At 41.1% G+C, this 12,313-nt stretch overlaps 1 protein-coding gene across 4 annotated transcripts in view; it reads left to right on the top strand.

The window, feature by feature from the left end:
* Positions 1-12,313, top strand: part of ZFYVE16 (zinc finger FYVE-type containing 16) — an 86,572-nt gene that overhangs the window by 20,517 nt on the left and 53,742 nt on the right. For 2 of the 4 annotated variants that reach the window (XM_075837869.1, XM_075837859.1), the window contains exons 4-6: positions 2,245-2,341; positions 3,143-3,319; positions 11,382-11,533. In XM_075837869.1, the coding sequence (XP_075693984.1) occupies positions 2,245-2,341; positions 3,143-3,319; positions 11,382-11,533 (426 nt within the window). The remainder of the gene's footprint in view (positions 1-2,244; positions 2,342-3,142; positions 3,320-11,381; positions 11,534-12,313) is intronic. The other 2 variants (XM_075837879.1, XM_075837889.1) reach the window with 2 other exon arrangements.

Genomic DNA, 12,313 nt, shown 5'->3' with positions numbered 1-12,313 from the left:
CTTTGTGCCGTTAAGACCCTTGTCTTCATGACTGCCCACAACTTTTGCTGTTTGCAAATGTTTTTTAACTCCATGTACACATAAATTTGCTACTCTTTTTAAAGTTCCTACATATATGTAAGCGAGGTCCAAAAAGGATTTACTCCTTGATGGATATGTAAGTGCGTCACATTTACATTCATATACATCCAGGTGGAGACACAAACATTGCTATAGTATTTGTGATGCTGACCAGAACAGTACACGATTTGTTAGTGCTGTAAGGCCTGATGCACACGGCCATGCCGGTAATCACAGCCCGCAAAATCCAAAAAGTAGGACATGCTCCATATTTCCCGGCACGGACACCTTTCCGTAGCGCTACGGAAAGGTGTCCGTGGCCAATAGAACCGGGCGAGTCTGTAGTTGCGGATCGTATTGCGGTCCGTAACTAGAGTTTTTCCACGGTCGTATGCATGGGGCCTAAATGTGTGTATTTGGTGTTTGCAGAATCTTATGTCATGTTCTGTAAAACGCTATCCTATAGATGGAATTATCCAGAACGTCCGTCTCTAAATTTAATGTTTTAGGTATTTTAACACTTTCTGGTAACGAGTTAAGTTTGTTTTTACATTACAATCTTGCTTGCATGAAAGCTTAATCTAAAAACGTCAGAAAGCCAAATCTAAGAACATCCTCTGTTACATTGAAGAAGTGTAAGTGCATTTTTTTTTTTTTTTACTAGCGTTTTTATTTTTCTCCAACACATTTAAAGACTATAGACAACTTTGCATCATTTTTTTTTATTGCATTGCATCTATTATGTGATCTTAAAAAACAAAACCAAAACAAAAAAACAGCATCCCTGTCTTCTCCTGAATGCTCATCTAAGTTAAATTCTGATCAAATAAAACAAAAACTTTGATTTGCTCATAATTCACTCAGATGAGTGATCAGAAGGGACAGGAGACTGAGCCAACAGGAAGCTCCTCTGATGGAATTGATAGTGAACGGCATCCAGCAGCTTGCAATGTACTCTAATATATACAAGCTGCAAAAGCAAAATGCTTGAGAATTTTTTTTTTTTTTTTTTAATCGGGTAACTTTTTATTAAAACAAACCAGTATTACATTTTCCACAACACAAGCGTATTCCATCCCCTACAAGCACTTACAGTACCTGCAATGAGTGAAACTCTCACATGAAACATATCAACATTCCCCACCCATACATTGACATTCTCCTCTGACCCCTATCGTCAGAAAGATTCCACTTGCTGGATGTTTTTCCTCAATCACACCGTTCTCGGTTTACTCTCAATACCATTGCAGGAGAAAACCCCACAAGGTTGGCAGTTTTTGAAATACTGGCTCCAACTAGTCTAGCATTGATAACCATGGCTCGTTTAAAGTCACTCAGATCGCTTGATTTTTCCATTCTAATGGGGACTTACACTGAAGCTGATCCACGGAAAACGTTCTCACATGATTTTATGCTGAACTCCGCGGTCACGTGTCGAACTCACATGCAGGGAAACTCCAATAATGAAAGGGCCGGCGTCTCTAATACAGTGGCCATTCAGTGTATGCATTAATAGTTACAGACTACAAACGAAGCCTGCCTACAGCTCCTATGCAAACCTATGTGTCTGGTTCTGCTGTCATGTGTTACTCTACTCCAGTGATCAACCAGTGGCTCGGGAGCATTTTGTACTCTTGCCACAATATGACATCCACATTGACCATTTAACCAACATCTCCTATTCCCAGAAAAGTGCTCATTTTGGTGACGTGTTAAATTGCAAGCGGAAATATTTACCTGCAAATTGAAATTTCATGATTTTTGTGTTTCTCCGCTGCTCTATTCCATCTGCCCCCTGTCTTTCTGTTGGTTAGGGGACAGAAGGAATGGTGATCACACATGGTTGCAGGATCAAGCACATAGGACTGCATAGGAGTTGTATACACCGAGTGGTGGGATGCATTAAAACAATAGAATATTGGATGTAAACATACACACAGCCTGATGTGGTGATTCTATTCTGACGGAAGGGAAAGTGTCCCTTTGTCACTAATAAATGTGAGAAAACGGAAGGTACCTACATCAGAGAGAAATAAGAAACGTCTTTTAAAGGTATTTAAAGTGAAGTGTGCTGGGTGTAGTTCCAGTTTAGTCACCTGGTAAATCATCTACATGTATTTATAGATCAGAGGCATGTAATCCCGTAAACCACATCCTTATTTACGATGGATTTTGTTTACTTAGGTTTTTTGTACTGTCTGCTGTAGTCAAAAGTCTAGGCTGCAGTACCTGGACAAAGAAGCGAGAGTCTGTGTGGTTTGCTATGACTTTATCACTAAAGGTAAGGATCCTACTATACTATATTTATTATTTATGTTTTTCCCAAGCCACTAGGCATGGTTAACCACCCGTAGATGTGACACTTGATGTTCTATTTCATTCTTTACTAACCTTTTTCCAACTTACTGACTTCCTTAAACAGCAACATGAATCGGAAAACCGTGCCATAAATGTTGAGCTGCCCGCCAGTTGGCCGGCCTGTAATTTTCCATCACATATTTTCTGATCTTTTCAGTTATTGCATTTTCAGCCTTTGTCAAATCTATGCGGATGCAACAAATTAAAGCAAGAGAAATCTGTCCATATCTGGATGTTCTATGAACACAGCACAAAAATAATGTTCTGCATTTTTAAGCAATCCATTCGATGCCAGCTGTAGCATCTAGAGCAGGGGTCAGCAACCTTCGAAACTCAAGCTGTTGTAAAACTACAATTCCAGTGTGCCCTGACAGCCTTTGGCTGAAATAATAAAGCATTTGGCTGTCATGGCATGCTGGGGGTTGTAGTTTCACAACAGCAGGAGTCCTGAAGGTTGCTGACGCCTGATCTAGAGCCAGGATTTGTAATGATGCTGGTAGTTGTCACCTAGAGGATGTCAGTGCGAACTCTTCTTCTAGAACTCTACAACTGCTTCTACCCACCTTCCTCAGAAACATCTGTTTTTGTTCTGATCTTAATTTCCTTTCTCCTGATTACTATTTTCTATCCTCTCGGGTGAAATTTCCCTCATTCTCCACAGATCTTTTGTGCACTAGTTAGTGTATCCCTATCAAAAGTTTGTGTTTTGTTTCCCTTCCTTTAGTACAGGCCATTGAGAGGATGATGAGTCCAACTGCTCCTAGTCCAAATCCCACTATCCCCTCTGAGTACTGTTCTACCATTCCTCCTTTCGTGCAGGCACAGGCAGCAGGTACAATTCTCTCTCCTCCACCCACTATTTTGGTGCCTGGCTCAGTTCTTAAACAACCAGGAGCTGAAGGTAAATCAGAGCTGATGAATAGATGGAAAATAATTGTTTGGGAAACATGAGCACCTACAGATTCAAAGGAGGAGTATGCACTTAAATATCTTCTATTCCTTTATTATCCACAGAAATGAATGAGCTGGAAGAGAATATTGCTCCCAAAACTGAATTTAGAGTTAAAGGAGCACTCCGGGGAAAGCTGTCTCACTGTGTTATGCCTAGTGCTGAACCTGTAGAAACCATGTACGAAAGAACACCAAAAATAAAAGTTGTGCACACACTAGGCATAACACAGTCTATACGTAGAAGATTCTGTTTTTACCCTTTATCTGCGCCCAGTTTAACATTTGTTTGCTTAACTTAATTCTTTCTTTGTTCTTCTAAAGCTAGACTTTAAAATCACTGATGGTTAACGTTTTGACAGGTACAGTTTGACCCTTTACAGACACTGTATTTCACATGTGCAGTGTACGCCAAGTGCCCACTACACACACACAAACTGAAGTATATCCGTTACACAGTGTGGCGTGAGTTAATCCCTGCCTATTGCAATGCCATTCGCCAATGACCATTAAAATAAACTTGATGCCAATGCCCGTCGGCCAGGTGACCGGGCCCTTTATTTAACCCTCTCTGAAAATCTTTCAGATGTTGGTATTCCATGTGAATCAGTCTGGGCTTTACATTATGGAATGCTCCGTTTACATCCCCATTGTAACACACTATAGACTGTATAATGGTGCCCTTTACCCTCTTTAAATCAAATACTGTTCAAGCAGTCCCAGCAACAAGTTAATAAATGATTGAATGGTCTTTGCACGAAGAGACATTGTCATTCAGTTCTAGGTAAGTGCAGAATGTGTTCAAGATCTACAACTGTGGCGGTAAATGACTTCACCGGTGACCCATCACAGGTCGGGAAGCTTTGGGCATGGGATAAAAGATATTTAAATGCTTTTGATCCTTTGATGTGATTGTGCTTATGCTCTTTTACACTCAGAACATATTGGGACAGATTTACTATTGGTGTTGCTCCAGAATTCTGGTCTAAATTGCAACTTCCTTGTAACGCAAGTCATTTTAGACAAATTTATCAATTAAATGCTTCAAAAAGAAAAGATGTTTGCACAAGAAAGTGGAGTAAAGAGGTGGCATAAAGTTAGACAGAAGTTGCTATTGATCTGAATTTATCATCCAACATGAGCCAGTGTGATAAATTTAGCGCATTTTAGTCTGATTCTTAGCTGTCTAAATTAAAGGGAACCTGTTGCGTTGAAAATGCAGTCCAGTCTGCGGGCAGCATGTTCTAGAGCAGATTGATTAGAGTTTTGTAGCAAAAGATTTAGTAGAACTTGTCATTTATTCATTAAAAACCTCTGCTCATTCTGGGTTTAGAAGTCTAGTGGGCGGTCCTACTCAGTGACAACCATCCCTGTATGAGTGTGAATGGCTGTCAATCAGTGATTAGGACCACCCACTGGCCTCCTAATCCCAAAATGAGCAGAGGTTTAAATCTATAAATGTACATATTACACAAACTTTTGCTACAAAACTATATATTTTAAGCATATGTGTCACAGGACAAACAATTCAAATAGCGACTAGGTGACTTAAAACCAGTAATTATTTATAGTAACTCCACAGAATCTTATACATACACTACCCATGGTTGAAAATATAAAAAATCATTAATTTGGCTCCATCATAAAAATGAACATCATTCAATACAGGAGAGATCCCAAAATAGTTGCTATGTATTGAAGGACCACAATTCGAGTACCAAAAAAATTAATGTGTAAAGTACCCAAAATAGGACAATATTGAACTATAAGGCCCAGAGTTCATTATGTTTTAGTGCTAATACCTGCAAAAAGAGGGGCACAAAGCATATGGCTATAAGTAAAGCATCTAAGAAGTGACCATCTGGCATGTATCATTCACAGCCGCTTTGCACACTACCTCTAAGACAGCAAAGATCGTAAATACAGTGAAGGAAATAAGTATTTGATCCCTTGCTGATTTTGTAAGTTTGCCCACTGTCAAAGACATGAACAGTCTAGAATTTTTAGGCTAGGTTAATTTTACCAGTGAGAGATAGAGTATATATAAAAAAAAAAGAAAATCACATTGTCAAAATTATATATATTTATTTGCATTGTGCACAGAGAAATAAGTATTTGATCCCTTTGGCAAACAAGACTTAATACTTGGTGGCAAAACCCTTGTTGGCAAGCACAGCAGTCAGACGTTTTTTGTAGTTGATGATGAGGTTTGCACACATGTTAGATGGAATTTTGGCCCACTCCTCTTTGCAGATCATCTGTAAATCATTAAGATTTCGAGGCTGTCGCTTGGCAGCTCGGATCTTCAGCTCCCTCCATAAGTTTTCGATGGAATTAAGGTCTGGAGACTGGCTAGGCCACTCCATGACTTTAATGTGCTTCTTTTTGAGCCACTCCTTTGTTGCCTTGGCTGTATGTTTCGGGTCATTGTCATGCTGAAAGACCCAGCCACGAGCCATTTTTAATGTCCTGGTGGAGGGAAGGAGGTTGTCACTCAGGATTTGACGGTACATGGCTCCATCCATTCTCCCATTGATGCGGTGAAGTAGTCCTGTGCCCTTAGCAGAGAAACACCCCCAAAACATAATGTTTCCACCTCCATGCTTGACAGTGGGGACGGTGTTCTTTGGGTCATAGGCAGCATTTCTCTTCCTCCAAACACGGCGAGTTGAGTGAATGCCAAAGAGCTTAATTTTAGTCTCATCTAACCACAGCACCTTCTCCCAATCACACTCAGAATCATCCAGATGTTCATTTGCAAACTTCAGACGGGCATGTACATGTGCCTTCTTGAGCAGGGGGACCTTGCGGGCACTGCAGGATTTTAATCCATTACGGCGTAATGGGTTACCAATGGTTTTCTTGGTGACTGTGGTCCCAGCTGCCTTGAGATCATTAACAAGTTCCCCCCGTGTAGTTTTCGGCTGAGCTCTCACCTTCCTCAGGATCAAGGATACTCCACGAGGTGAGATTTTGCATGGAGCCCCAGATCGATGTCGATTGACAGTCATTTTGTATGTCTTCCATTTTCTTACTATTGCACCAACAGTTGTCTCCTTCTCACCCAGCGTCTTACTTATGGTTTTGTAGCCCATTCCAGCCTTGTGCAGGTCTATGATCTTGTCCCTGACATCCTTAGAAAGCTGTTTGGTCTTGCCCATGTTGTAGAGGTTAGAGTCAGACTGATTATATGAGTCTGTGGACAGGAGTTTTTTATACAGGTGACCATGTAAGACAGCTGTCTTTAATGCAGGCACCAAGTTGATTTGGAGCGTGTAACTGGTCTGGAGGAGGCTGAACTCTTAATGGTTGGTAGGGGATCAAATACTTATTTCTCTGTGCACAATGCAAATAAATATATATAATTTTGACTATGTGATTTTCTTTTTTTTTTTATAATCTATCTCTCACTGGTAAAATTAACCTAGCCTAAAAATTCTAGACTGTTCATGACTTTGACAGCGGGCAAACTTACAAAATCAGCAAGGGATCAAATACTTATTTCCTTCACTGTAGGTGCCTGTAGAAGAAATAAACAAGTCCTAAATAGGTATCTTACCCATTGTAACACTAGGCCCGTTAGCCCAGAGTAGTGCCAGTCTTGGTGACCCTTCAATATTGTCCTATGTTGGGTACTTTACAACTTGATGTTTTATCTAGCACATGAATTGTGGCGCTCTAATTGTGGTCCATCCTTTTTAGTCCATATATAGCAACATTGTTTGGATCTCTCCTGTATTGAATGATGTTCATTTTACTTATAATGTGGTGACAGAGCCTCTTTAAGTGCCCTATCTCCTACATAAGGAGATCGGTGCTATAATGTAGGTGACAGCAGTGCTTTTTATTTAAAAGAAACTATCTATTTTTACCACTTTATTAGCGATTTTAGATTTATGCTAATGAGTTGCTTAATTCCCAAGTGGGCGTATTTTTACTTTAGACCAAGTGGGCGTTGTACAGGGGAGTGTATGACGCTGACCAATCAGCGTCATGCACTCCTCTCCACTCATTTAGTCAGCGCATAGGGATCCTTTTAGATCTCTGTGCTGTCTTATACTAACACATTAACAATACTGAAGTGTTTAGACAGTGAATAGACATTCCACGGAATGTCTATTCATAATCTCTGCACTTCGTTACTCTGTCTGTGGTAGTTACAGCAGAGGAAGCGTGATCTCGTTGTAACCTGTCATTTACAGCGAGATCACGCTTCCTCAGTGTAACGAAGTGCAGAGATTGTGAATAGACATCCCGTGGAATGTCTATTCACTGTCTAAACACTTCAGTATTGTTAATGTGTTCGTATAAGACAGCACATAATGATCTAGCAGGATCCCTATGCGCTGAGTAAATGAATGGAGAGGAGTGCATGACTCTGATTGGTCAGCGTCATACACTCCCCTGTACAACGCCCACTTGGTCTAAAGTAAAAACACGCCCACTTGGGCATTAAGCAACTCATTCAGCATTGTGAGAAACAAGACATGGACCGCACAATCCACAGTTGATCTGAGCCGCTAGACATAATTTAGAAACCTGAACATGAGGTTCTTTGTAAACATTTTGATCAAACTGTATAAGCCCACTTGCCACTTCACGGCGACCTCTCTTAAGTGGGTCCCTACTCTATCGGCTGCAGCACCGCATAGCGGCCCCCGCCACCGCAGCACCGCTCCCGCAGAGGGAGCAACCCAGTGGTCCAAAAGCACCCATGCTAACAGACCGTGCCAAGCCTCCTTGGCTCTGGGCCACGTCCCCCCACAAGTGCAGCACTACAGCAACAGACACCACCATACAGCACCACAACATGTAAACAGATGGAATGAGCTCACCTTGCCATGCGCCCCCAGTGGCCAACTGAGAGCACAAGCAAGAGCAGGAACACATTAGCATAAATCTAAAATCGCTAATAAAGTGGTAAAAATAGATCGTTTTTTTTAATAGCACTGCTGTCATCTACATTATAGCACCGATCTCCTTATGTAGGAGATAGGCCACTTATAATGTGGTGACAGAGCCTCTTTAATAAAAATGAATGATTTTTTATATTTTCAGCTTTGTGTACTGTATGACTTCTTGTGTATGTATATAAAACTATATATTTATCTGCTCTATAACATGCTCAGTTTGAACTGCATTTTCAACGTAGCCGCTTCCGTATTAGTAAATCTGCCTCATTGTCTATATTTGCTTTAATTCATCCTTGACTTTTCATGTGCAGAGATACCATCACATGTGTTCTCACGCTATAGTAAAGGGTCACATAATACATTAATTCTGTATTCACATATAGAACTTACAATCCTGTATCGTATTTCTGGTCCTTATCAGACAAGTTGATTGCTGAGGATCTCCTTAATGGTCAATTATGGCGGGAGAACAGCAGGGGAATTCAGTGGATGTCCATGTAGTATCCAGTGACCAGAACTTTGTAGGACTAGGCTCCCTGCATTCGCTAAACAGAACCTAAAATGCCAAATAAAAAGCTGTTGACTAAAAATTCTGTTTCCTTCTTTGGTCTGGGCTCACACGGTGTTTTTTGCAGGCGGAAAATCTGCCTCAAAATTCAGATTTTGCTCTGCCTGCACGCCGTTGAGTTCCGCGGGCAAAAAACGCAGCTAAATACACTTTCTCTGCCTCCCATTGATGTCAATAGGAGGTCAGAGGTGTGAACGCCCGAAGATAGGGCATGTCCCCCCTTTTTCCCGCGAGACGGTTTTTCCGCTCGTGGGAAAAAAACTCCTCCGCCTAAATTGACCAGCTTGGCTTTACCGTTCCCCTTGTCAACAGGGTGTGTCCCTACACCGCCTAATATTGTCGGTACTGATTGAACCGTGTCAGTATGTGTAGGGAACGATAACACCCAGTTTGCTCATACATTCCTAGGAGAAATAAACGTATTGTTCACACAATGTTTTTGCATCCTGAAGGTACTGTTTTGTTTTTTTTTTGGTCAAATTTAAAACCGTTCGCAACCTGACACAAAAATGATGCAGGCTCCTATTTTTTCTGTCCTGATGGTGTTTTTTGTGCATTAGAAGGGCAACGGCAACATTATGCAACTGGAACAGTCCAGGGCATGGTTCTAGGAAGGGCAAGTATTTACTGAAACCACCATGTCAGGAAAGCTACTAGGTCCTCTTTAAAGGGACCGCGACCAGAGTGCTTTTCTTATGTCATGGTGCAATGTTGTATTTACGGTGTGTTTATAGCTGTGTGATACTTTTCAGTCAGACTTTAGAACAAGCTTGGTTATGTTGAACTGGATATGTGATTATTTATCCACATTTTAGTACTAACTGGCTACAAGCATTTTTTTATTTTTTTTTGAACATGTGTTGCCTGTAGGAATTTTGAAAGAATGTACTGTAGATTTAAAGGGATTGTCCACATTTTATTTTTTCTATGAATTTATCTATAGAATAGGAAATCATACAGACTTCTAATATACATGTATTTAAAATTCTGTTCACATACAACTACACTGATATAAAAAAGGTATCTGTCTAAAAAAAAAATTATAAAATGGTATAGCCCACAGATTTGTCCATAAAAAACACCCATAGGATAACCAAATGGACAGTCATGTGACCCACATCATGTGACCACTGGTATTCAGGTAACACTGTCCAGGTATATAACAGGTGAACAATAGGTTATTGAGGAGCAGAAGTTATTATACAGCAGCTTCTCCTCATGTCTGTGAGGAGCAGCTCTTACATTCTTCCCATTGTCTACTGTGTGTTGTGTCTATTTTTTACTTTAAATGTAACTTTATTAACATAACGACATCACCCAGAGACAGGCAGTTATTTTATAAATCTTCTAGAGACAGTGAATACAGGCACGGTGAAGTAGTTGTTCATAGTTATGCCACCATTACTCCTATTCACATAGCCCATGTTGACCCAACGCGTGTGGTGGGTCACATGATTGACGCCATGTCTAGTCATATTCAGGTAGGCCCCATGCACATGGCCGTAGTTACAGACCCATTCCTTCCTATTGACCGCGGACCGTAGAAAGCCGCCGCAAAATATAGGACATGTCATATATTTTGCTTTTTACGGACCGTGCTCACATACTTTGTATGGGAGCACGGGCCAAAAATGCAGGTGGCTGTCCACGGCCAGCCGTGCCTGCAATCACGGGCAGTGATTACGGGCACGGCCGTGTGCATGAGGCCTTAGCCTGTGGAAGCTTCATTACACAGATCTAATATGTGGGCTATTCCATTCCACTGTGACAGGGGCCTCGTACTATAATAAATGTATGTGAGCAGACTTTCTAATACAAGTATATTAGAAAACTGATTTCCTATTCTACAAATAAGTACAATTAAATAAATAAAAACTGGACAACCCCTTTAGGCAGACTTCCTTTAGTATTTTTACTGTGCATCTCCTACCTTCATATGTTTTATGCTACTAAGTGGCATACAGTAGGAGATCTTACACAAACCTCTGGATATTTATGAAAAGAGAAAACTTAGGCCTCATGCACACAGTCGTAGCAAATCCACAAATCACAGACCGTGCACACATTGATTTCAGTGAGCCCGGACTGCAAATGCGGCCCATGTAAATAAATGTCCTATTTTTTTGCGGTCCAAGCTCTCCGCCAATGCACAGGCCGTGTAAACCACAGTCGTATTCATGGGCCATAGAAACAAACAGGTCCGCAGTTCATTCACACTTTAGAGGATAAGTTGCGAATGCAAAAACGTGTTAGTGTGCAATAGGAGTAAGGCCTCATGCACATGTCAGTATTTTGCTTCAGTATTTGGAAGCCAAAAACATGGAAGAGGTGCAAATCAATCCACTATATGTTTTCTCTGTTCATGTTCAACTACTGGTTTGGGGTTTCAAATACTGAAATAAATGTCCACTTAATCTAAAATCAGAATTTGTTCCTTTTTAAGTGTAGAATGTTTGGAGTTATTTGTGTTTTTGATCAAAAGTTTGAGCATCTGATTTGTGCATTGTTTTACTGGTTTTCCATCGTGTTTCCAGGAATGAATCCGAAGGAACAGAAAAGAGTGTGGTTTGCTGATGGCTTATTACCTAATGGAGAAGTTGCAGACACAAGTAAATTTGCTGCTGTTGGCAAGAAGACTACTCAAGACTCAAGTCCACTAACTCCAATTTCACCAGATTCTGCTATGGTGAGACTGTTAATATTAAATGTAATTTATTTGTGTTCAGCAGGATAATTCACATTGTCACAAAGGTCATCTGCATGGAATGATATTTAGAACCTGACAAGTTTGGCTTTCTTAACCCCTTAGTGACCACTAATACGCCTTTTTACGTCGGTCACTAATGGGCTTTAGGCTAGGCTGACGCCTTTTCACGTCAGCCTAGTCTAAGTCCTGCACGGGTCTCCCGTGCAGGCAGGAGCCGGGGCTCTGCTGTCTGATGACAGCTGAGCTCCTGCTCCAACACCCGCGATCGAAGTTTACTTCGATCGTGGCCGTTTAACCCGTTAAATGCCGCCGTCAATAGCGACCGCGGCATTTAACTTTGTTTACAGAGGGAGTGAGCTCCCTCTGTCACCCATCGGCGGCCTGCGAATGCAATCGCGGGTCTCCGATGGGGTGTCATGGCAGCCGGGGGACTGATAAAAGCCCTCAGGTCTGCCTTGGACATATGCCTGTTAGGACGCGCCGGAGGCACGTCCTAACAGATTGCCTGTCAGATTTACACTGACAGGCAATAATGCTCTGGTATACGAAGTATACCAGAGCATTATAGCAGCGATCGGAACATCACACAGTAAAGTCCCCTAGTGGGACTAATAAAATAAGTCATCAAAGTGAAATAAAGATTATTAATAAAAAGTACAGTAAAAAAATAAATCCATTTTTTCCCATAAAAAGTGGTTTTATTTAGTAAAAGTGTAAAAAAAAAAAAAAAAAGTACACATATGTGGTATCGCCGCGACC

The sequence above is a fragment of the Rhinoderma darwinii genome, chromosome 1 (assembly GCF_050947455.1).
Source record: "Rhinoderma darwinii isolate aRhiDar2 chromosome 1, aRhiDar2.hap1, whole genome shotgun sequence".
NCBI classification, from domain to species: domain Eukaryota; kingdom Metazoa; phylum Chordata; class Amphibia; order Anura; family Rhinodermatidae; genus Rhinoderma; species Rhinoderma darwinii.
Note: the sequence above shows the minus strand (reverse complement) of the source record. Positions and strands in the feature narration are given on the sequence as shown.